This window comes from Furipterus horrens, unplaced genomic scaffold (genome assembly GCF_987537825.1).
Source record: "Furipterus horrens unplaced genomic scaffold, mFurHor1.1.pri manual_scaffold_2, whole genome shotgun sequence".
NCBI classification, from domain to species: domain Eukaryota; kingdom Metazoa; phylum Chordata; class Mammalia; order Chiroptera; family Furipteridae; genus Furipterus; species Furipterus horrens.
The window spans coordinates 164,737,025-164,762,833 of record NW_028327172.1 but is presented as its reverse complement, the minus strand read 5'-3'; the positions used below and the strand labels follow the sequence as shown (position 1 = coordinate 164,762,833).

Here is a 25,809-nt window from a genome sequence, read left to right as displayed (position 1 = left end):
ATTATCTCTTACCTTCTTCTATGTATTGTAGATACAATATGTTTGAACTTTTCTATAAGTATTTTCAAGATGTGAACACTGACATGTAAATCAAAATAACATGTAAAAACTTACTGAATCAAAGAAGGCTTTTATAATTATGGAATATTAACATTATAAAGAATCTTTTCAATATATAGTTTAACTTCTGAAATTTAGATGAGAGAAAATTGAAATTATTGCATCAGTGTTTAGAATTTTTAAATTCCAAATTAATGTTCCTGATAAGTTATTTTAATTGCCTTTTAAAATAATTATTCTTGTTACTTCTATATTTTAATTCTGTAATAACAGAAAATAATACAATCAACTGGATCATAAGTAATAATAGTGGAAATGGGTTTATGTCATTTGTTTAGTCAAAAAATATTTCTCAAGTGCCACTACATATAAAGAATATAGCAAGGATAAATAAATTTGGAGAGTAGGATAGAAATTTTTAGTTTTTGGTATGTTGAGATTTAAGAACTTATGGTTTATTCTAGTAAATACAGTTGAGCTGGTGATGTGAATATGCTGCTCAAACAAGAGAGCTGAGATAGAGAGGGGGGTGGAATCGGTTGGCACAGAGAAGATAGAAGATAGATTTAATTATTATGTATTAGGAGAAAAACTTTAAAGTCTGGTGAGAATCTAAGTTTGGGAAAGTGTTTTAATCTTCTTTTTTTCTCTTCTCTTTTTCCTTCTTAGTCCTCTTCTATTTTTCCCCTCTTTCATGTGTCCTTCTTTCCTCTTTATTTTTTATTTCTCTTTTTTCTGCTCTTTGTTTAGTTGAGATCATTTGCATGTACTTGTTAGTTCTGGGTAAAAGTTTGTGGTGAGGTGAGTTTGATAATATTAGAGAAATTTTGTATAATTATTGAAAGTAACTAAAGAGTCAATAAGGGATGGAATTTAGACCACACATGAAGATTATTTTTATCTTGATAACAAAGAGGAGCACTTATTCCTCTGAGTTAAAATGGAAGGAGGTAGTGGATAGTGTCAATATAAATAAATTTGCTAGTGATGGCATGGGATTTTGACCATGTTCCCATTTAATGACCTTTATCTTATTATTTTTTAAGATTTTATTTATTTATTTTTAGAGAGAGGGGAAGGAAGGGAGAAAGAGAAGAAGAGAAACATCAATGTGTGGTTGCCTCTCCTGTGCATCCAACTGGGGACCTGGCCCACAACCCAGGCATGTGCCCTGACTGGAAATCAAACCAGTGACCCTTTGCTTCACAGGCTGGCAATCAATCCACTGAGCTACACCAGCCAGGGCTCCTTTATTTTCTAATAGAGTGGGAGTTGAGATCATCTTCTGAGAGTAAGGAGAAAAGTGAAGGATATAGAGACTGGAACAATGTAATAAATGATAAAGAAATATAACTAAAAACATGAAAAAATTACTATGCAATGCCTGTGATCCATCTGTGGCTAAAGATTCAGAATTTAGAGTTACATCAATAGTATACAGTATGTTATATTCAGCAAGAGTTGTTATAGATCATATGTAGGAACATTTGGAAGTCAACATTTGGATTGACCTAAAGCTTGTATTTTTCAATATAAAAAAGGTCAACTGAGCAAGAAATTTGTAATTGTTGGCAAGTATCTTGTGATTCACAGAGTAGTAAAGAAGTAAAAAAAAAAAAAAGTTGTAAATTAGTATAAAAAGGGGGATCCAAGGGACCCAAGGCCTTAATAAAGCTAAAACAGTAGTGAAGATGGACTAACAAAGATTACTAAGGGACAATAAAAATTCAATAGAGTTATGAATTATTACAACATTTAGTAAATCTGAATGTACATGGCTACAAGGAGTGAAATTAAAATTGAAATATACTTTAACCCATTCTACATTCAAAATTCTTTGGCCATTTAAAAGTAACCAAGGCAAAAAGTATTTAAGGAATAACAGGGGGGGAAAAGAATATTTGTATTGGTGACATCAGCAAGTACCAGAGTAGGAAGCTATAGACTGACCCTCCCTCCCTCTACAAACATACATATTTGGCAATAATCCTCAGTTGAATTTCTTTTGTGTGAAATCCAAACACTAACTGAAAGACTCCTTCACATCCCAAGCAAATGCAAAACCACCCTCACCAAAGCTAGTTGAGAGGTTTGGGACACCTCCTTGCTGGAATTCCTATCCCTAGCATAGCACCTTATGATCAAATAGAAACCCCCTAGCTGTCAGATTATCCCAGGGGAAAAAGGAGTTGGTTTGTATATCCAGACCCCCAACATTTCTGACATGGCTCCCCAGAATATTGGTTTCTATCCTGCCAGTCTTGGGGCTCTAATGGGTCTAATGGGAAAAGGGAGACAGTGGTGTGAGCTGGTAGACACCATAGATTCTACCTCCTGTTCATCACAGAGCAAGCAGACAAAACCCACAGCAGCCTTCATCTGGGGAAGAAAAAATTGGAAGAGGCAAAACTATCTAGCCAGGCGATTGGTAGAAATTTTCTTCTGTATAAGACCAGTCCATGGAAACTGGGAGAGTGGTCTGCTTTGTCAAATATACAGGCCTCAACACTGAGAGTCAAGGAAAATCAAGAATTGGGCAAATATATTCCCCCAATAAAAGAATAAGATAAATCTCCAGAAACTTACCCAAAAGAACTGGAATAATATGATTTACCTGAAAAGGAATTCAAAATAACTGTCATAGAGATGTTCACTGAGGTCAAGAAAACAATGCATGAACAAAGTGATAAATTCAGCATAAAGATAGAAAATATTTATTTATTTTAAAATTTTGATTTATTACTTTTCTATTACAGTTGTCCCACTTTTTCCCCCATTGCTCCCCTCCCACCCAGCCCATCCCTTCTCCCACAGTCAACCCCCACCTCGTTGTACATGTCTATGGGTTATTAAGATAGAAAACATTTAAAAGTACAAAAATCAGAAATCATGGAGTTACATCATATAATATTGAACTGAAAAAACTACTGAAGAGACTTAATATCAACTATATCAAGCAGAAGAAATGATCAGTGAACTCAAAGATAGGTCATTATAAATCAGTCAGAAGAGCAAAAAGAAAACAGAATGAAAAAAAGTGAAGAAAATTTAAGGGACCTATGGAACAGCATAAAGTGACTAATATACACATTATGGGATTCCCAGAAGAAGAAAGAGATGAAAAAATTTATTCAAAGAAATAATGACTGAAATCTTCCCAAATCTGAAAGGAATGGACATCTGATCCAAGAAGTTCAAGGGATACCAATTAAACATATCCAAAGAAATCCACATCAAGACACATTATAATCAAATTGACAAAAGTCAAGGACAAAGAAAAAATTTTGAAAGATGAAGGAGAAAAGTGACTTGTCACATCCCCAGGGCTTACTCACAAGACTATAAGCAGATTTTTAGAAGAAACTGTACAGACCAAAAGGGAGTTGAATGATATATTCACAGTGCTAAAAGAAAAGAGTTACCAACCAAGAATACTATACCCAGCAGAACTGTCCTTCAAAAATGAAGGAGCAATATTTTCCCAAAACAAAGAAAAGCTGAGAGAAGTCATCATTACTAGCTCTTCCTTACATGAAATGCTAAAAGAATTTCTTCAAGTTGAAATGAAAGGATGATAAACATAGTAGCATAAGAAAGTATGAAACTAATTGGTAAAGGTAAATAGATAAACACAGAGCATTGTATTACTGTAATGATAGTGGATAAATCACTTCTAATTCTACTATAAAGGTTAAAAGATGACAGTTTTAAAATAACTATAATTTAAAAACATTAAAAGATACATAGTTTGAACAGATGTAAATTGTGACAATAATAACATAAAGTACACAGAGGAAGAAGTTCAAGTGTAAAATTTGTGTGTGTGATTCAAGTTGTTATCAGCTTAAAATTTACTGTTACAACTATAAGATATCTTATGTGAACCCCAAGGTTCACATACTTACATCAGATACACAAAAGAATAAGAAATTATTCAAACCATATGAAACAAAATCAACAAAACACAAAGGAAGTCAGTAAGAGAGGAAAATACAGACAAAAGATTCCAAGAATAACAAAAAACAATAAAATTCCAAGAGTAAAATCCTTTCCTATCAATAATTACTTTAAGTGTAAATGGATTAAACTCCTCAATCAAAAGACACAGACTGGCTGGATAAAATATTTTTTTAAACACTCAAATATATGTGGTCTCAAAGAAACTATTCACAATAGACATGACATAGAAATTACTTAAGTGTCCATTGACAGATGAATAGATAAAGAAAAGTGTGGTATATACATACAATGGAATATTTATCCAACCTTTAAATAGAAGGAAATTCTGCAAAATGGGACATGGATGAACCTTGAGGACATTATGCAAAGTGAATTAAGCCAGTCACAGAGAGACAAATGTTGTATGGTTTCCACTGTTTGAGGTATCTAAAATGGTTAAATTCATAGAATCAAAGAATGAAATAATGGTTACCTAAGGTTGTAAAGGATGGGAAGTTGGCACATTAATTAATGGGCATAAAGTTTCAGTTTAGCAAAATGAATAAGTTACAGAGATCTACTGTACAACATTGTACCTACAGTCCAATAATATTTTGTACTCTTAAAATTTGTTAAAAGGGTCAGTCCCTATTAAATGTTCTTACCACAATAAAAAAACTTTTAAAGAACATTTGTTTTACATTTCGTAGTCTGGATTTGAGACTCTATATAAGTAAATATGCAAACTTTAAAAATTTTATTAACTTTTCTTAACTTTAGATATTTCATCCATACAATAAGAATGGTAGTAAATAACATATAGAGCTCTTACTAAAAGAAAAGGTTTTCTTGTTTTCTTCACAACTAAATTCTTAAAATAATTATTTTTATTAAAAAATTTCTCATATTTTCCTTTAAGTTCTCTATAACCTGCATTTTATTCCTACCACTGCACTGTAACTGCTCTCTACCTGTACTGTTCTTCCAAGTACAAATGTTTATGGACTCTTTTCATACCATATCTAATTTGTAAAGCATTTGGCACTGTTGTCTTTCTGAAAGTGCTCTTTCTTGATATATTCTATCTTTACAGCAAAATAACTCTCCTGGTTCTTTTTGAAGCTTTAGATCACTGTTTTTTACTCTTTTGCTAATTCCTCTTCTATCTCTGTAAAACTGATGTTCCCAGATTTCATCCTTGTCTCTATGTTCTTCTTTGTCCATCACAGTCACATCTTTGAATTTAAGCACCCTGATACTTTAGAATCTATTACTTTACCTTAAAAAAAAAACTCTAAAGTCAGAAGCTCATTTATTATCTTTTTATTCAATAAGTATGCATTCATTACTATGTGTTAGGCATGGTTCAAAGAAGGTATTGGGAACAGAGCAGTAAACACAAAAATCCTTGCTTTCATTGTATTGGATGTTTCACAGGGATTTCAACTTCAGCATGTCAAAAATTGAACCCACCTCCTGTAATCTGTTCCTTTTGTTATACTTTATATCCTACTAAATAAATGCAAGCACTAAGAAATCCAAACCAGAAATCTGAGAGAAATCCAATATTCTTCTCATTAATATCTCTCTCAACCATTAAGTTCACTTCTTAGTATCTTCTCAAAAGTAGTCTCTCATTTTCATTCACAAGTACACTTCAGGATCACATGGGATATCCATGTACAAAATGGGATAGTTTTATAGTTTCTTCATAGGGTTGATGATAAGGTTAAGTGAGATAATAAGTTCATTAGGCTCAGAATGTACCCAGTACATAGTAATTAAGTAAATGTTAGTTATCCTTATTAAATACTAATAATTATTAGCTACCATATTTTTCACACTGTAAGACGATACTGACTATAAGACACACCTATGTTTAGAGGAAGAAGACAAAAAAAATATTCTGAACCAAATGATGTACTAAAATATTTAATAAAATATAACAATAATATGTCAACTATGTAAAGTGAACAGCAGTCAACAGCGGTATTAAGAACCATCATCACTGTCATTAACAAGTGAGGAGAGATTTTAAGCTTTGAGTACTCTTCTAGTTTTCTGGGAACCCTAAGAACTCATCATCACTAGTGTCAGAATTTATGAGGACCTTTAATAACAGGCATTGAGGGAGATAAGAGGTATCACTAGTTGTAACAGTCACTAAGAGTATCACTATCCTAGTTACAGGTTCTGGCCAACTACCCCCACTGCCTCGTATGGCTAGTGATACTCCTTAATTCCCTCAGTCCCTGTGTTACTACTAAAATAGTGACCCCACTGTAACTCTCTTTATATACTACAAACTTCATCATTTATGGCTGCTCACCCATTTATTGCTGGCCTCCTCACACAGAAATCTGGTGTATGGAGGTAGATGAGACAGCTGTAGCATCTAATGGAACCAGTAGTCAGCTGAGAACATGTTACTTCAGCTCCACCCATCTGACTCTCATGAATGGCAGACCTTAAGACACAGTGATCGGTGATTGGAGGTGGTTCTACTGACACAGACCCCACCCAGTGTCAAAGACGATTGGCAATTGGCACTGCCTTATACCCTTATTAACCTCAGCTGATTGGACAAGTCAGCGGTTGTAGCTGGGAATGTCAGGTAGCTCTCTGAACTCTCCCAGGTCCCAGATGATGGGCAGAAGTAGATGGCAACTGACCAGATGACCTGAGATCCAGCAGTAAATTGGGATATTTAAGCATCCCCAGGGGCCCACTGCTTCCTCTTCTAACAGCTGTCGCCACCGCTGACAGGTCAGGTAATACACGTCACAGTCTGTGATGCAATATTTGCTCCATAAGACCCACAGACATCCCCCCTTGCTTTTGGGGAAAAAATAATGCATCTTATGGAGTGAAAAATACAGTATTTGAATTGGCTTTTGAAATGAAATCTGTTTTCCATTTTACCAAAAGAAAAAGAAATATTGACAAATGATTCAAATTGCTTCATCAAAAGTACTATGTGCTCTGCAAATTAACTTAAAAAATTTTAAATGTTTTTTCATTGTATTTTTTTCATTACCATTTATCATTAGATTCCACATTGTACTGGCATAAAAACAGACACATAGATCAATGGAAGAGAACAGAGACCCCAGAAACAAACCCACGTCTTTACAGTCGATTAATATTTGACAGAGGAAACTAGCACATACAATGGGCTAAAGATAGTTTATTCAATAAATGGTATTGGGAAAATTGGACAGATACTTGCAGAACAATGAAACTAGACCACCTTCTTATGCCACACACATGAACAAATTCAAAATGGATTAAAGACTTGAATGTTAGACTTGAAACCATAAAATTCTAGAAGAAGACATAGGCAGAAAAATCTCAGACATTTCTTGTAACAATACTTTTTCTGATATATCTCCTCAGGCAAGGGAAACTAAATAAATAAATAAATAAGCAAATAGAACTACACCAAACTAAAAAGTTTTTGCATAGCAAAGGAAACCATCAATAAAATAAAAAGACAGCTCACTGAATGGGAGAACATCACTGATAAACCATATAAAAGAGTTAATATCCAAAATTTATAAAGAACTTACAAAATGCAACACCAAAATCAAACTAACAATCCAATTAAAGATTGGGTAAAGGACCTGAATACACACTTCTCCAAAGAGAACATATAGATGGCCAAGAGACATGAAAAAATACTTAATGTCACTAATATCAGAGAGATGCAAATTAAAACACAATGAGATATCACCTCACACTGATCAGAATGGCTATCATCAATAAATCAACAAACAACAGGTGCTGGCAATGATGTGGAGAAACAGGGACCCTTTGCTCTTTTGGAGGGAATACAGACTGGTATAGCAACTGTGGAAGGCAGTATGGAGATACCTCAAAAAGTTAAAAATAAAATTGCCTTATAACTCAGGTATTCCACCTCTGGGAATTTATTGGAAGGAAACCAAAACACCAATTTAAAAGAACACAAGCACTCCTATGTTTATTGCAGTGTTATTTACAAGAGCCAAGATACAGAAGCAGGCCAAGTAACCATCAGCAGATGAAAGGGTAAAACAACTATGGAACATTTCCACAATAGAGTACTACTCAACTGTAAAATAAGAACAAATTAACTTTTTTAATAGAGCAACTACACACACATACACACACACAAGCTGCTTGGACTTTAACAGACTTTTAATTTGAGGTCTGAGCAACAAGATAGGAATGTGTGATAGAAAACATGCCATTTTCAAGCATCACTGTAACTCAAGCATTTTATTGGGATTACCTATATCTATACATCTCATAAGTAATTATTTAAGAGACTTGTATGTAAGGTTTAGAATCACAGCCATGCCCCCTATTCCAGTTTAGCAAACTCCCAACTGAACAACCAGTAAGATGGAGGTCAAATGGTCTTCTTTGCTATGGACTAAACTGAACTTGAGAACCCAGCTTGGGTGCATAGTCAAACTGGCTCCTAATACCTTCACCAGTGAATTGAATTTATCACCAACACTATAGGTGATGTACCATCACCCTACTGGGTGCTGAGCCTGCCATGATAAATCTCACTTACGAAGGCTAGCTAAATTGAAGACCCTGAAAACCACAAACGGTCAGCTCCTTTCCTCAGTTCACCAATCGGATAGTCATTCCTACTCACTCAGAAAGGACTAACTAAACAGATCAACATGGTTGGAAAACCACTTTCCTATCTCTGTGCCTCAGAGGGGGCAGATACTCATATGTCTTGGACATAGAAGAAGTAGGGATGGGATGAGAGAGATGCAGTTCTCACTAATATGACCTCAAATTATATAAACATATGATCTATGAAATTAGTCCTTTCTGGATATTGAAAATTTTGAGGGTAAACATTACATTTTGAAGTAATAGCACAAAAGTTGATGCCTCAGAGAACAGTATAATTTAGAGTGAATTTAATCAATGAAATCTACTCTTTTGAAGTGAAGAAGGGGAATAATAGAGGGCCAAACAACCCAGAATAGGATAATATTAGATAGACTAGAAACATGTTAATATTTGAACATATTAGCATACTATTAGAACTGTGTTAATGGGATGAAGACATGTAAGGTAAGAATATTGAGAATTTTTCCAACTCATGACAATGGAAAGAATGGGAAGTTTCCATAGATCAAGAACAACAAAAAAGGGATAAACCGCAGGCAATGTTGAACAAGAGAAAGAGCACATATGTACTTTGAAACACAGAGATCTAGGTTGAGATATTAGTTTATGTCATATTTAAGGGCCTTAAACTAATGCTAGTTGACCTGCCCTAGTCTATTTGCCTAGTCTGTGAAATGAGAACAACCTCACGTGGGTTATGATAGAACATATCACATCATGCCTAGCCTCTGGTAACCTATGAGATGCAAATTGTTTCCTCACTCTCTGAGAAACTTATTATTGAAAAGTAGAACCTGAAACAAATTCATTTGTTTTGAATGAAAAGAGGTGACTTAGCCTGCTTTTCCTTCCCATAAATAGTCTCTTAATACCCTGAAGAGTCTGAGCTGGAAAAAATAGCTTTAAATTGCATCAATTTTCTTCTTGATTTCCTGGGAATGTAATACTGGAATCGACCTTAGATCCTAGAGTGTACAAACCAGGAAATCATGCAAAATATTCATAAATACGTATCTGATTTGAGAAATATGTAAATGGTTTGAGAATAAGTCAGTCTAAACTCTTCTGCAAGAATTTTGAGCACATGTGCTCTAGATGGTTATGCAGATTATGATCTGATCCACTTATCTTGAAACTGAAATTCCCCAATATTGACAAATATATTTGTCAATTTAATGTATTCTACATATGAATTCCTAATAAATATTTATTTTTATAGCTTTTACAACTGGGACAGCCATGTTGCTGTTTGTAATTCAACACCTAATTATCAAGTGATTGCTAATAATCCAGAAGGCTTGCTCTTCAAATACAAAAGAGACAGAAAAATTCTCAACATGGACCCAAAGGTAAGTCTGCTTTCATATTTATCTCCAAAGGTTATTGTATTTCTACCAATCAAAATTTTATTTAATATTTAACAGCCTTAAGTTTTTAAACCTAGAAATGAAAAACTATATTGAAACTTAGAGCATGTACTATTCTTTAAAAAAAGAAACTTAAAAACTTAATAAATTATCAGAAATTAATAAGAAAGAATTTGGGGGAATTTAAATAGAGCACAAATGGGAAAAATTCTCCATGCTTAGCAGCAGAAAGAGATCAGAGTGCCCGTGGGCACTGCAGCTGTTTGCTCTGAGCCCGCACATGTCCAGTCACTTTTTGCTTTAAATATGGATATGAGCCATTTAGGGAAGTGAGGTGCTCACCTCACATATGCACCCAGAATTCTAATATCCCTTTTAATTATTTTATTTTTTAATCAAATAGCTTGTTTTTATTCTTTAATATTTTGGTTTTTTAAAACAAAATCTTGTTTATGAAACAAAAGTACTTAATATTTTTTATTACCCCTACACCCTCCTCTACCTCCTTCCATCCACCCCACCTGGCGGTCAACATACTGTTGTCCATGTCTATGAGTTCTTTCTCTTTTTTTCCTTTCTTGCTCAATCCTTCATCCCCCCACCCCCCAACCAGCACGGCCCTCCCCACACACAGCTGTCAGCCGGCTCTCTAATATGTAGGTAACACTGAAATCAAGTATGGCCCTTTGGTGAATTTCTAACTATTAACTTAGAAAATACATTTTATTTAAATATTTTAAAGATACATCCCATGATATTTTAAATTTATTCAACGACAACTATTTTTATCTTACATATTTCAAAGACTGCATTTACATCATTACTTTAATCATGACACATTGTTGGGGTGAATTTTTAAACTTTACTTAAAGTCCTATGTGATTTAGTTGCTTAAGCTTTTTTTTTAACTTTTGAAATATATGTTATTCACATGACAGCATCAATCTAAAATTCAATGTCAATAACAGCATTTCTTTATAGTGAAAGAAATAAAAATTGTATGATATGACTGGCATAAGGGTGAGGATAGACCAAGGCAAATGGGAATCTGGTTCTAAAACTTTTCCAAAACCTTTTAGAAATTCAAAATCAAAAATAAAATTATTATTGTTTCATATCTTAGTACAGTTCCTTGATCATAAAAACTGCTTGATAACTGTACTCAAAGAATAAATGAATGAAATTCTGTAGCAAAAAGTGGTTTATTGTCTATAATCAGATACAGCTCCAAATATCAGAAACCCCAAGGCAGTGACTTAAACAGGAGAAGCTTCTTTCATTCCCATGCATGAGTTTACAGGGTATCAGTCCAAAGTGGAAGTGGCATCTCCACAGGCATCTGGGTGAGGATGGTCCTCATGGGGCAAAACAGATCTCCAGCCAAAACAACCACATTCCAAACAAGATTAATGGGCAAAACTCGGAGGGTGCAAATGACAAGCTCTCACTGCCTTTTAAGGAAGTTTCCCCAAAGCTGCCCCACAAACGTCCACATATGTTCACAGCAAAACCTTAGTCAGATAGCCATATCCAGCTCTATGGAAGACTTTATCAAGATGCCCATATTCTCAGCCAAAAACAGGAGATCTGGGAAAGGAAGCAGAAAGCTTTAGATAGCAGTTTCTGATGCAATGCTATCTCCTTCAAGAGAATATTACTCTTTTCTTTTTCTTTGGTCTCATGTTTCTCATTAGTAAAATGAAGGACTAGACGTGAAAATCCTTAGGACCATATTTATTAAAAATCTATGAACACCAGGGAAATTTATCATCACACCTTCTCTATAGTGGTGACTCTTTACCATCATAAATGGGTGTCAAAATATGATCAGTTGAGGCAAAGTATGGAAAACTTAACAAATAGCATTTACAGAGTCTTCTTTTAGAACACCAACTTTATAAAATAAGAAAAGCTATAAAATTATTAATAGCTTATGGTGTGTGAAACAAATTTTTGAATCTGTTTTGAATGACATCACACAAACTATTTTTAGGGTTCTATTTTAACTAATGGCTTATCTGAGGTCTGTCCTGAAAAAGTCCAGCCATTGTTAATATAACAAGAACAGTTTGTGCAACATCAATGTAACCTGGCAGCCAAGGAGAGTGAACTAGAATGCACATGTATGAACAATGATGACTTCACTGTACTAGTCAGTGGGGATGCTCACTGAGTGAGCATGTGTACTGTGTGGCTATTCCATTCAAAATGATTGAGTGAGGAAAGCAGAGAGTCTGCATCAAATTCTGCATTATGCTTGAACATTTGTCCATGAAAACTCTCAGGTTGGTGCAAATGTAATGTCTAACTTTTTTTAAAAGAAAGTTTTAGATAGTATTTATTAAATTTGTGCCTCTTCTTATAATTTTTGAAGTCACAGTGAATAACTTATACCTTATTTTTTCAGATTATCAAAGTATTGTTCATAATCATCCACAATATTTGCACCCATGTTTGTCCCATCTAAAGACCACATTAGAAATGTTTTAATCTATGAGTTTCATAAAGGTGCTAATGCAAGTACAGCAGCAAAGTCTACTCAGAGTGCTTATGGGGATAATGCAGTGACTGAAAGAAGTTGTAGAAGGTGGTTTTCCTGTTTCTGAAGTGGGGACTTCAGTTTGAAAAACTATCCAAAAGAGGGTAATCAAAAAAAGCCTGATTCCAAAGTGTTGGAAGCTGTTGGAAAACCCCACCATTACCTCTAGTGAACTTGCAGAACAATTTAACGTAGCCCATACAACTGTGCTACACCAAGTGAAAGGGATTGGAAAGGTTTCAGTAGTTGGAAAATGGGTCCCACACAACCTGTCTCCAGAGAATCTGCAACAGCATGTTGCTTGTTGTGAATCATTGCTTTCGCGATACATTCAGGCACCATTTTTAGGTAGGTTTGTTACAGGTGCTGAGAAGTGGATCCTTTACCATAACATTAAATTCCGCCGATCATGGATCAGTTGAGGAGGAAGAAGAGGTCAACAACCAAGAGGACTTCATCCAAAGAAGATCATGTTCAGTGTATGGTGGGATATGGAAGGAATTGTCCGTTATGAACTGTTAGACAACAATCAAACAATTATTGCTAATCTTTACTGTGAACAACTTCATCATTTGAAAGCAGCTTTGAGCCAAAAGCGACTCTCCTTAGTCAACAGAAAGGGTGCCATCTTCCATCATGATAATACTCATCCTCACACAGCTCACCTCACCAAAAATTTCTTGAAAGAGCTTGTTTGGGAAATATTGCTTCATCCTCCGTATTTTCCTGACCTTGCTCCTTCTGATTATCTCTTGTTTCGGGGACTACAGAACCATTTTGATGGTCTTAGGTTGACATCAAGAGAAGAGGTTGAAAATGAGTTGGATTCATATTTTGCTTCAAAACCTAAAGGATTTTACAAGCGTTGCATTTATAAGCTAGTTGACAGATGGAATGAGGTCCTAGAAAGCAAAGGAGGTTATGTTAACAAATAGATATTCTCATAATCATGGGCTTTTTCATTTTAAAAATAGACCTCAAAATCGAACATTATTTTTGCACCAACCTTATATTTGGATGATTCAGAAGGCTGCATCTATGGGCAACTGGTGATTGGCAGCTTCATCATGACAACATGCCCACTCATGCATCATGTCTCATGCAGAGTTTTTTGGCAAAATATCAAATCACCCAGGTGACTCAGCTCCCCTACAGCCCAGATTGGGCACCAAGCAACTTCTAGCTTTTTCCCAAACTAAACTGCCTTTGAAAAGGGAAGAGATTTCAGACTACTGATGAGCTTCAGGAAAACATGATGGGGCAGCTGATGGAAACTGGGAAAACTGTGTGAGATCCCAAGGTGTCTACTTTGAAAGGGAGTGAGGCATCATTGCCCTATGTACAATGTTTCTTGTATCTTGTATCTACTTCAATAAATGTCTCTATTTTTCATATTACATGGCTGGATACCTCATGGACAGACCTCATACATATTTCAAGAATGTATGTCATGAATTATAGTTTTTGTGGTCTTTATGGAATCATTATTGAATGAAAACTGTTACAACATGGTTCAAATAACTTTAAAACACTTATTTCCAAAATAATCAACCACAATTTCAAAGATTTTGTTAACAATACATAAAATGTAACATGTTCCTTTTTATTTCTCGGGGATTTTGATTACCATTAAAAGATTCATGAATCTGAAAGAAAGGTATTTCTAAATCCTAGAAAAAGAATGAGGATTTAGTTTATTAGTGAAAAGACTAAAGAATTATTGGTGGGATACCTGGTAATATTTGGATACTTATATTTCTTTAAATTTGTTTAAATTTTACCTTTTGAAGATAAAAATTAGTAGCCGACTTGCTGGAAAAGAATGTTGGTCTCAGCATCAATAAACAAAATTATAGGTCTTACTTTACTATTAAATGGCAGCATGGCCTTGAGAAATTAACCTCCCTGGGCTTTAATGTTCACAATTGGAAGGTGAGAGTGTTGTTGTTCGTTTCTAATCTCTAGGGTCTCTCTAAAGCTCAGGCCCAATCCACAGTGATTCTGACTCAACCGGGCCCCATAAGCAGCCAGTGAGATTCTGCTATTGATTGTCCTTGAACCACAATTTGAAAAAATCTTCTCTATAAAAAGACTATAACCTCAAGGGATCTGGGACTCCGTTTTCAAACATAAGTATTTTCAAGCATTTGTTCTCAAACAAAATCTAAAACATATATTATGATTTTTATGGTTATATATAAAATTCAGTACATTTCCTATACAACTTTTAAAATTATTTAGCTTCTTTAAAAGACCACGATCCTTTATGTTTTTTGTATCCACATAGCACCTCATAGAGACCTACAAGAGAATCAAGAAATTAGCTAAAATGTTGTTTTTAAAACTACTAATACACAATGACAAGAATTATATTTTATATTTACTATTTTTCTCAATAATTTTGCTTCAAATTTTTCCTAAAAATAAACACCTCTTAATTCCACAGTTGAGGTGCTCTAAAATATTGTAAGAATGATGTAATTCTACTCTCCTTTTCCTTGAAGTATTCCCTTTGAAATATTTTATGCTTAAAATTAAAAAGGTTAAGTACCATATGATTTCACTTATCTATGGAATCTAATGTGTAAAATAAACTAACAAACAAAATAGAAACAGACTCAGAGATACATAAAAGAGACTGATGGCTGTCAACGGGGAGGGGGGTTGTGGGGGTTAAAAAGGTGAAGGGATTAAGCAAAAAAAAAAAAAAAAACTCAGACATAGACAACAGTACAGTGGCTACCAGAGGGAAAGTGAGAGTGAGGGAGGTAGAAGAGGGAAAAGGAGAGCTAAATGGGGATAGAAGGAGTCTTGTTTGTGGTGGTGAGTACACAATAAAATAATACACAGGTGATGTGTTATAGAATTGTATAGCTGAAATCTATATAATTTTATTAACTAGTGTCACCCCAGTAAATTCAATTTTAAAAAATTCAAGCAATGTCAGTTTCTAATTGTTTATTGCTAGTATATAGAAAAAAATTTCAAGAGGTTAAGATAAATGAAAGGTGGAAACAGTGATAAACAAGATGTGTTTCCTGTGTACAACACAAACAGACTCATTAATTCTGAGGTGTAGTTTCCAAGAATCATAGTTGTTTGTGAATGGCAATGGTGGAAAAAAAGAAAATTGTGCAGGTCTTAGAACAAATAATATGTGTTCATTGGTTAAGAAGTTCCAAATGCAAAAGAGTTTGGTTGCATTCAAAATAGGACCACTGGCTTTAACTTCCCTGCAGCTGTATAACATCTGGAACAAATAAGGCAAGTTTCTATTTTTGAGTGAAGAATGCTTATTTGAGTGATTCACACCCACCAAAATGTTTCCAGTGTATTATCTTTAGGAGGATTGAGCGGAAGCACTTTGCACTCACTCCCCTACATTATCTGGACAAATAAAAAACAAATAGGCTTTCAAATTATTTATTTATTTATTTATTTATTTATTTATTTATTTATTTATTGCTTTTAGGAAACATTAACCATGGGAGAGTTTGTTTTGAGTCTTAGCATAACATAGGTGGTCTAAACCTTCATAATCTACTAATGAGAGGAAGAAATTGTATAGAATAGTTAAAATTTAAAAAGCCTCCCTTAGTTATACCAGGTATCCTTTCTTTCATTCTTCCATTCATTAAAGTGAGAGCCTATCACCTGGAAAATTGCCTGGTTAATAGATCCTCAAAAAATATTCATGGAATAAATGATTGAATGAGTGATTCTATCCTAACACACAATAATGTTAGATTCATTAAAAGTTCAGTAGTGGATTGGGTCACTGATACCTTACGTAGCAATGGTAGCCAGACAGGGTGCAGCCACCCCACTCTGTAGTGATCCAAGCAAGTTGGGAGAAGAATTGCAAGAATTTTGTTTCCAGTGGAAACAGCTGGGGCCGCCATCATTTTAGTTCTGTAGAGGTAATGCAGAAATCTTTATTTCAGTGTGTGCTTTCAAGTCTTCTTGTGCAGTTCCAGAAATATGTAATTAAAACTGTCCCACATTAAGACTGTTAAATTAGAATGTGTTTCAACCTGTGAACAAATGGACTCAAACTGGTTAAATGAGGTGCTCAAGGTCATATAGTTCATTATTAGTAGAAGCTAGCAATGGAGCTTAAACTTAAGTATTATGAGACACTGTAGGGGATGTAAAAATGAACGAGATTTCAATGCTAGTCCTTTTGGTACTTATAGTATTTTTAGAGAAACATACATGTAAAAAATAAATAACTGAAGTTTGAGGCAGAAAATGACATTTTGCAAAAGAGAGAAATGCTTTGGGAATTCAGTGGAAGAAGAGATGGTTTATGATCTGGGGCAGGAACCAGTAGAGATGAGGAGACTGCATTGGGAATAGTGTAAGATAATCAGAGAGGAGATAATCTTTTATCTGGACTTGAAGAATGATTAGAAATTGAACTTAAAAAGAACTTATGTACCCCTATGTTCATAGCAGCACTATTTACAATGGCCAAGTGCTGGAAATAGCCTAAGTGCTCATCTGTAGATCAGTGGATTAAAAAACTGTGGTACATTTACACAATGGAATACTATGCAGCAGAAAGAAAGAAGGAACTTCTATCATTTGCAACAACATGAATGGAACTAGAGAGAATTATGCTTAGCAAAATAAGCCAGGCAATGAAAGAAAAATACCATATGATATCACCTGATATAGGAGACTAATGGACACCACAAACAAATGAACAAAATTGAACAAGGAACAGTAACAGTTATTGGGGGGAGTGGGGACAGAGAGAAGAGGGTATGTAGGGGAAGGGTTTAGTAAAGGAACTAGTATAAATAACACATGGACACAGACAATGGCGTGGAGATTGACTGTGGGAGAAGGAGTAGGCTGGGTGGGGGATAGCAATGAGGGAAAAAGTGGGACAGTTGTAATAGAAAAACAATAAAAATAAAAAAATAAAAAAGAAATTGAACTCATAGAGACGAAGAGGCAGGCGATACCAGGACTAAAACCTACTAGCAAAGATAAGGTTGAAGAGTGTAAAACAGACAAAGCAGTACTTAACCAGTTCAGTTTGGCTGCTGCATTGGCTTGGAGAAGGGAGGGAGTGGAAATGAGTGTAGAAAGGTCATGAAAAGCCGTGAATGCAGGACTGATGAAGATCTTGGACTGAACTTGATAGGAAATGGAGAAATATGCCAAGGCTCTCATGCAGAAAACTAGCAGAATAAAAGTTGTTTTTTAAGGACATGAGAGAGTTTAGATTAGGACAGACTAGGGAGGAAAAACTGGAGAGAATGGGAGCATAATTATTCAAATGGAGAACAAAGAGGACTAGAAGTAGGTGTTGTTTTAGTTAGCAAGTTTCAGAGTTGATGTTTTTAATATTTCAACTACACAATTATTCAAGTAAAGACCAAATTTATAGAATGAATAGTTATCTAGAAAAAGTGGTTAGGAGATCTCACTTCTCCTCAACCCTCAGAAAAGAGAAGGAATGGGGGAATGAGAAACTTGTGCTGTAGGAGTACACAGCAAAAGGTGAGCTGGGTGGATGTCAGTATATATGTCTCTTCTTCATTCTTCCTTCCATCCTCCTCTTCCTCATTTGATGTTTACTGAGTACCTACTGGGCAGTGTGAGATATAAAAAGTGAATCAGAAAGGTTTTTTGTTTTGTTTTTTCTAAAAAGCTTACAGGTTAACTTGTGGGTGGGTGGGTGGAAAAATATAATATGCACAGAAATGACAACCTAGAAAGTGATCTGAGAGGACAGAACAACCTCTGTAGAATGTACTTTTGATCTAAAGCATTAAAAAATGAGTTAATGGAGGACATAGCTTCTAAACTGAATTTTGAAGGATGGGTATGGTGAGGATGAGAAAAATGGAGCAGAAGGGGTGTTCTAGTAGGAAGGGACATCACATATGAATGAACTTGGAAGGCATGCACAATGTAGTTTGTGCACTGATTTAGCAGGATGTATTTCTTTTCTATTTACATATCAAAACTCCTTATGGTAAAACAGGAACTGGACTAATTTTTTTAAAGATTGAAATTGTTCGAATATAAAAATGTGTCTTTCTGGAATGCAAACTGTTTTCACAAGAGTTCGTTATCAAACATCCAACCCACCATAGCTTAATTAGGAGCAGTTTCTGTCAATTCAGTAAAGCATTTCCCTTTCTCTCTCCTCACACCAGCCAATTGTGAGGGCCCTAGGCTCCACCCATAGAGATTCAAACTGAATGCAGCTGTGGTGAGATCCAGAAATCTGTATTTTAAATATCTTTCCAAGTGATCCTAAAGATTAGCTGTATTTGATATCCACCGCTATACATAGTCTTATTTTATTAGCTGTTGCTTCACCTTACTGTATGTCCATGCAGTAATCAAACTTCGTTCTTGTAAAACAAGTTTTAAGTCGTCAGTCTTAATTTTAGGTAGTAAGAATTACACATTCCTGAGACTGCACAGACTAGAAAGTACAGACCATATGACAAAGACTTCTAGATAACCGCTGCAGTGAGGCAACCCACCGCACTAGGTACTTCTGCTGATAAATTGCTACTAGTTTCCCCCACTTATTTGGATCACTATAGAGTAGGGCTGGTGACACCCACTCTGGATATCACTGCCTCACCAAGAATCACTTGATCGCATAGGTTTCTTTGTTCAGATGCTCAAGTGAAACAATATATGTGACAGAGACTTGGAAAGCATAAACTGAAATGTGGGGCAGAAACCCTTTCTGGTCATTTCACTATTGCACCGCCAGCACGAGCATATGGTAGGTGCTCAGTAAACATCTGTGGAATGAATAAATTGAATATTAAATATTTGCTAAAGAAGTGAATAGGCGGGCCAAAAATAATCCTGGAAACTTTTGAGGTTAACTCGGAAATATTTTAGGATGTTAGGCACTAGAAACATATGTAGAGCTAATGCTATTTTTAGCCAAAAATTATCAGAGTAATTGACTCTGGTGCTTTCCTCTCCTTGGTAGGTGAATTAACCCTGGGGGTTCTTTGCTGAACTTTGGTTGTGACCCTGGGTGTCCAGAGCAATGGCAATGTGTTAAGTCCTTAGGTAAATGAAAGAAGCAATTATTTTATTATTTTTAAATAAATGCATAGCCATTTTTATGTATTACACAGATACAAAAAAAAGTCAAATTCTACTTTCTTTTTCTATGAGCAAAAGAACATCTAGGTGAACAAGGTTTAAAATTAAAAATAACTTCAACCAGCAAAAACACATGTTTTTATTTAGGGGGGTTAATTTAGAGGAAGATTTCAGCAGTGCCTTCTCACAGCTCCTCTCTCCTCTGTTCTGTTCCTCCAAGCAGCCCTCATTGGAGCACTTGTTTCTATTAGTAGGAAAGGTGTTAATTGCCTCCTTAATGCTGCCTCCTAGTTCATTGACTGGTCTTAATTTCCCTTGCCCTGTGGACATTAAAATCTGATGGAGCCAGTCACGGCCTTGAAATTGCTCTTTTCAAAATGTAGGCCCATAACATTCCTATATCCTTTCTGCAGATGGTTGGAACTTAATCTCTCAAAGCTCCATCCTCCCAGTGAAGGCCCTCAGTTTTACAATCTGTCTTTATACAAGGCCAAGGTATATTTCCTATTGGACATTACAAAAACCAAACAAAAAAACAAAAACCACCTCACATTGAAGAGTGAGTTTAAGCAAGGCTATGGTTTTTTCAAAGTCTCCAACAGTGTTTCCTCAAATGCCACACAAACTTGAAGTAATGGAGCAGGGGACGCTTACTGAATCACCAACATCACTTCTTTTGGCTCCTGGATTTTCCTCGGAGGCCCTTGTAAATGTTGCTTTTTAACCGTGGCATAGTCACAATTATTAAGTAAAGCTGAGGCCTTGCCAACTTTCTGGTTTTGCTGCCCAAATTACTGAATATTTGGTTGATTATAGCCCTAAAACACCCACATACTAAGAAGCTTTTAAACATTTTCTCCCCTGGGCAATCACCTGGTATACCTGAACTAAAAGTCCACCACATATAAATTAAGTATTTACTCAACTAACTGCTGCTAAAATCAATGGCCTTGAGGTACACATCAAAAATTACATAACAGACATTGGCTTTTATGAATTAAAACTCCTAAAACTTAAATGCTATGACCCCCTCTTGACCTGGAAAACTCATTTTAATGTTATAGTAGTACGGAACAATCCCTAGAGATAAGTGCATTGTTGTTAAGGTCCAATGTATGAACTCATATATGAACTGAAGCACAAGAAAGATGAGCCACAGGAAAGAAAAAATTAAATATCTAACTTTTAAATTCACGTATAACATTATTTAGTAATGAAAAATATAAATGATAAAACTTTACCATCAAAGTTATATATGTGCAGTAAAAAGAAAAGTACATATCTCAAGAATACATTCATAACCAAGAAAAGTTACTATTTTATGTTTTAATTAGAAGGACAACCCAATCAAAGGGACTGATACAGCCCACGGAAATGAGAATATAAGAATTTGTGGAAGAGAGGTTAGCCCCAATTCAAGCTCACTTTCTCACACAATTTTTCATCACAAATCAGGACAAAGAGCAGGGAGACTATAACGGGTTAGTTTCTGAGCTGGATGAAATGATTGAATAAGAACAATGGTGTATACAGATGTTGTATTATAAAGTTGCACACCTGAAGCTTGTATAATGTTATTAACATTGTTACCCCAATAAAGTTAACTTAAAATTAAAAATTAAATATTTTTAAAAAGTAATTGTTTCCACTGTGATTTCAAAGACCTAATAACTAATGGCAAAGAAGTAGGCATTAAAAAACTCAAGTCGGTCATGGAGTCACTGCATGGGCAAGATGACAGTTCAGGGACTACTTCTAATGTGAAAAGAGCGTGATTTCTTCTGGGTCTCTAAGTTGAACAAAGTAGTCCACTCTTGTGATTCCTTCATAACCATTCACCACCCCAGCAGGTCCTTACAATTTCTAAGACATTGAAATCCCAAAGCAAGGTGATGGGTATAGAAGTATACTGGAATATGGAACATAACAGCATGAACAGTGATCAAGGCCATTGGCAAGAGAGGAAAATCTCATGTTGACAATGTCTAGGTGGTTATTGCTGGCTGCAACATCTTCAATAGAACTTGGTGGCCTCAGCAATGTATATTGCCTCAAATAGCTGCAGCAAGACTGAAAATCAAAATAAAACAAATGGCAGCCCCAACTAGGGATCCCAGAAAGCTACCACAAGCACATGAGGTTGCTCCAGAGGGTAGGATCTTGACCTTTTAGGAAATAGAGCTCATTTTAAAAACATGGTATCTCAGGGATTTGCTAAAAACCAAACAACAACAAAAAACACATGGCCATACACACAGAGTATAATAATGTTTTAGGTTATTCAAAGACCTGCTTAAATCTCTTAATGAATTCCACTAGAGAATTAAAGACCTAAGGATTCCCCAAAATACATACTTGGGAGCAACTAAAAGGAGCTACATGAGCAACAGGACAAGTAGCAAATGGTCAGAATAGCCACCAGGACCCAGGCAGGGAAAAGCTGTTTAAGAGGGGCAATAGGTAACACGAGTTGGGGTTAAATAAATCTTAGGAGTTTTGTGATTAAGGAAAATTACTTAACCCCTTTGAAGACTTCTCTACGTCTGTTTTTTCATCTGTAAGATCTGTAAAAGCAACCATTTTATAAAAGGTTGCTATGAAGATTAAATGAGAGAATTTGTTTAATATGCCACTGAATAGGTGTTCAATGAATGAATATTTGTTCCTGGTGGTGTATCAACTTAGAAACAAAGTTCTAAAAGGATATTATTTTTCACTGTGATAGTTAAAAACTAGAAATTATCTGTATGTCCATGAGTGGGCAATGATAAAATAAGTTATAATATATCCACACAATAAAATAGTATACAGCAGTTTTCAAAATCAGTTCCAGCTATATTTACTGAAGTCAATGTACTAGTATGAATAGATGTTCAGGCTATGCTATTAGGTGAAAAATGTTTGCTGTATAGTAGTGTAAATAAAATTCTATTCTATGAAGTAATCATAATTTATTTCAGAATTTCCCACTGCTGGACGTTTAGGTTGATTTTTGTTTTTCTCCCCAAGTTTAAATAACAACTTTTTGTAACTGAGTTTCAGGGTTTTGTTTTTCTTTTCTTTAAGGTGAATTCTTAAAATGTAAATTGATCAGTTAGAAGATATAAACTCTGTAAAGCTTTAAAGAAATATTGTCAAATTACTTTGCATTAAGCCAAATTTACAATTACATATACCTGAAATAAGACTGATCATTCACTGTGCCCTATTCATTTTATGTTCCTTTTGAATGTTCATTTTATAGTCCAAATTTATTTGGTGTCATTTTAATTTACATTTTTTAATAAAATTAAGGATGAGCAATTTCTTTCACATGCATGTTAGTACATTGTGTTTTTTCTTCTGTAATTATTGCCCTCTGAACACTTTTCTGTAGAGCTTTAGTAGGGTTTTTTTTTTTTTAATTAAATTTTAAGTACTCTATATATAAAATGTAGAAAGCCTTTGGCTATCATACTGATAGCTGTGCCACACATAAAAGTTCTATGGGATCCTTGGTAAATCCCAAGATTATATAGGGGTTCTGAGAAGCAACAAAAAACAAACAAATAAACAAAGCCCTGAAAAACATCCATACACACACACAGACACACACACACATACACAGAAAAAAGAATCATGTAGAGAGCTTATAACTTCAGATCTAAACATTATATTCAGGTCAAAAGTAAGCATAAAATATTAACAGTCCATAAAGCAAAAAGCTATTCTCTTTCCTAGTGGGCATGAGATTCTTAATTTGAGCTCACATAGATAAGTAGACAAGTAAACAAAGAATAGAAAATACTAACAAATTATATTCTTGGTTGTCTCTCACCCAAGAAAAATAAATCTCTATAGATTTATTAATTCATTTACAGAGATCACAAAGGTTAGTCCATAAAACCAAATTCCAATCATTGCTGTCACCAGTGGGGAATAATTTATTGATTGTAAAAGTTGCAAAAACAAAACACAAATGTAGTAAAAAGGAAAATATGCAAAGAAACAGAGGATCAGTTCAAGTGAAAGTTCAGTTGCTCCTGGGAATTTTCCTCCTGGATCCAAGAAAAGAAAGGCCTGGGTTTAAGTCATCCATGAGGTTCAAAACTCCTACAGTCACAAAGGCTGCTCAGCTATCAGGAAAATCCACTGGACATCAATCACAGTGGAATTTCAAAAATATTTAGAAGGTAATTGTTCTTTAAAAGATATATTTGTGACTCTCATTCAGATATAAAATGAATATGTCAAAATTGTATCCAATTTATTAATTACAGTGGGAACCATTAAGATATTACAAACATTTCAAAGGAAAATTCAAAGAGCATAACATATATGAGGAATAAGAAAAATTGAAATTAATTTACAAGTAGAAGTAAATACAGGTCCCAAAACAGGGTAGTAACTAATTCCATTCCAGGAGCACAATTCATTTGCAACTTTTTAGACAAGAATATTTTCTACAAATTAAAGAATTCTAAAATAGAACAAAAACAATGAAAGGCAAAAGAAAAATAAAAAGAACTTGGATGGGTGAGCCACTCAGGACACCCATTTCAAAGTCTTTACAATTTTACTGACATTTAATAAGAGATGGATCTAATACATTTTTTTTCTCAGCTAGCAAAGAAATCAGTACTACGGGTAAAGGGAATACCAAAGCTTTTCTTGTCCCAGACCTAAATTTCTTATCATCTCTTCCTACTAAGAAGAAGAGAGAGCAAGTAAGATTATTCTTTTATATATCAAATATAGCAAAGGTCCAATGATTAATAATTTTCCAACTGCAGATAGTGTCTCTTTTAGTATCTCGCTTTCTCTTATCAATACCACATCATTGAATATTTGTTCCCACAGGAGCCCCCTAGGAGGCTTTAAGTATGACAGACTGTGCTGAATAAAGATAAAAGGAACAAATCTTTTTTAAAAGATCATAATTTAAAGGGGAAAAAAGCATACTAATAGTTTTTAAAGTGATAAGAAGCTTTTCGTGAAACCCACCGTGGACAGGTTACTATCACAAGTCTGAATCAATTCTAAACTTGAGACATTTTTATTACTTGAAATCAAAATGGAATTTTTTTAAAATTTACTAACGTGTAATCACATGTGCTTGAAAAGCCCTTCACTGGGAATTCTGGGACCCCTGTGGTTCAGCAGAATCAAGACAAGTGTGTGCCTGGGATACTGCTTTGATCCTATATATTTTCAGTAATATCACAACCCAGGGCCTCCAATCTCCTGACTGAAATTATCACCACTCCTCAGAAAATGAATCTGGGGAGAAACATGGAAAAGTCTCCATGGTCACAGCCTTTTTAGGTCTACTTCCTACAATATTGAAGCAAAGAGAAAATTTATTTAATGCCAATTATTTACATGGACTGGACTGATTAACAATTTGATTTATGTATTTTAGGTTCAGCCAGGTGACAACTCTACTAGAGTCTCTATCCAGACAGAACTCTACATACAAGCTGTCATTTATGACCACATTTCCAGAAGAAAGACTTAACTACCAACATGTTACACGGTTCCCTAATTGTTTGCTAAATTTAAATGAAACCTGTAACCAGAAACAAATTAGAATAATAAATGAGTCCTATAGCCAGAAGGCAAGTTAGAATATTAAATGTTAATAAAGAAATTAGAAAGGAAACCGTAACCTTGACTTTTTTTTTTATTACTGTACAGATGGCCTGTTAATATAAGTTGAGTTTTTTTCTTTCTTTCTTTCTCTTTTCCCAAGCACTGAGGCTGATTGCAACACTTGATGGGAGAAAATCTTGTTGCTACTTCAAGGATACCGTAATTAGTGACACATTTTGTAGCTCAGATTTTCCAAAATAAACATGTTTCAGGTCCTACTATTGCCAAATTTAGTGGACCAAACCTGTGATGTCATATAAAATCATTGAACATTGAAAGTGCCACACACTGGGACAGACATAGAGAAATATAAATATGGGGTTTTCAATGACAGTAAATGAGTAAATAAAATCTGACTATCCCATGAGATAATGTGTAAAATGAATGACAGTGTTATATATGCTTAGTGCCTGAATGATATGAACCCCAGGACAAGGAAGCTGAGGAAAAGAAATCTAAAGAAAAGCAGAAGATTGCAAATGCCATATGATCTCAACTATATGTGGAATCTAATGAATAAAATAAACTGATGAC

At 34.8% G+C, this 25,809-nt stretch overlaps 1 protein-coding gene across 1 annotated transcript in view; it reads left to right on the top strand.

Annotated features, from left to right (window-relative positions):
• CFAP299 (cilia and flagella associated protein 299) overlaps window positions 1-25,240 on the top strand; it is a 556,975-nt gene extending 531,735 nt beyond the window's left edge. Inside the window, exons 5-6 of the mRNA XM_090268084.1 lie at window positions 9,860-9,989; window positions 25,046-25,240. Of these exons, the coding sequence (XP_090124210.1) occupies window positions 9,860-9,989; window positions 25,046-25,141 (226 nt within the window). The 3' untranslated portion in view covers window positions 25,142-25,240. The remainder of the gene's footprint in view (window positions 1-9,859; window positions 9,990-25,045) is intronic.
• Window positions 25,241-25,809: the final 569 nt, after the last annotated feature.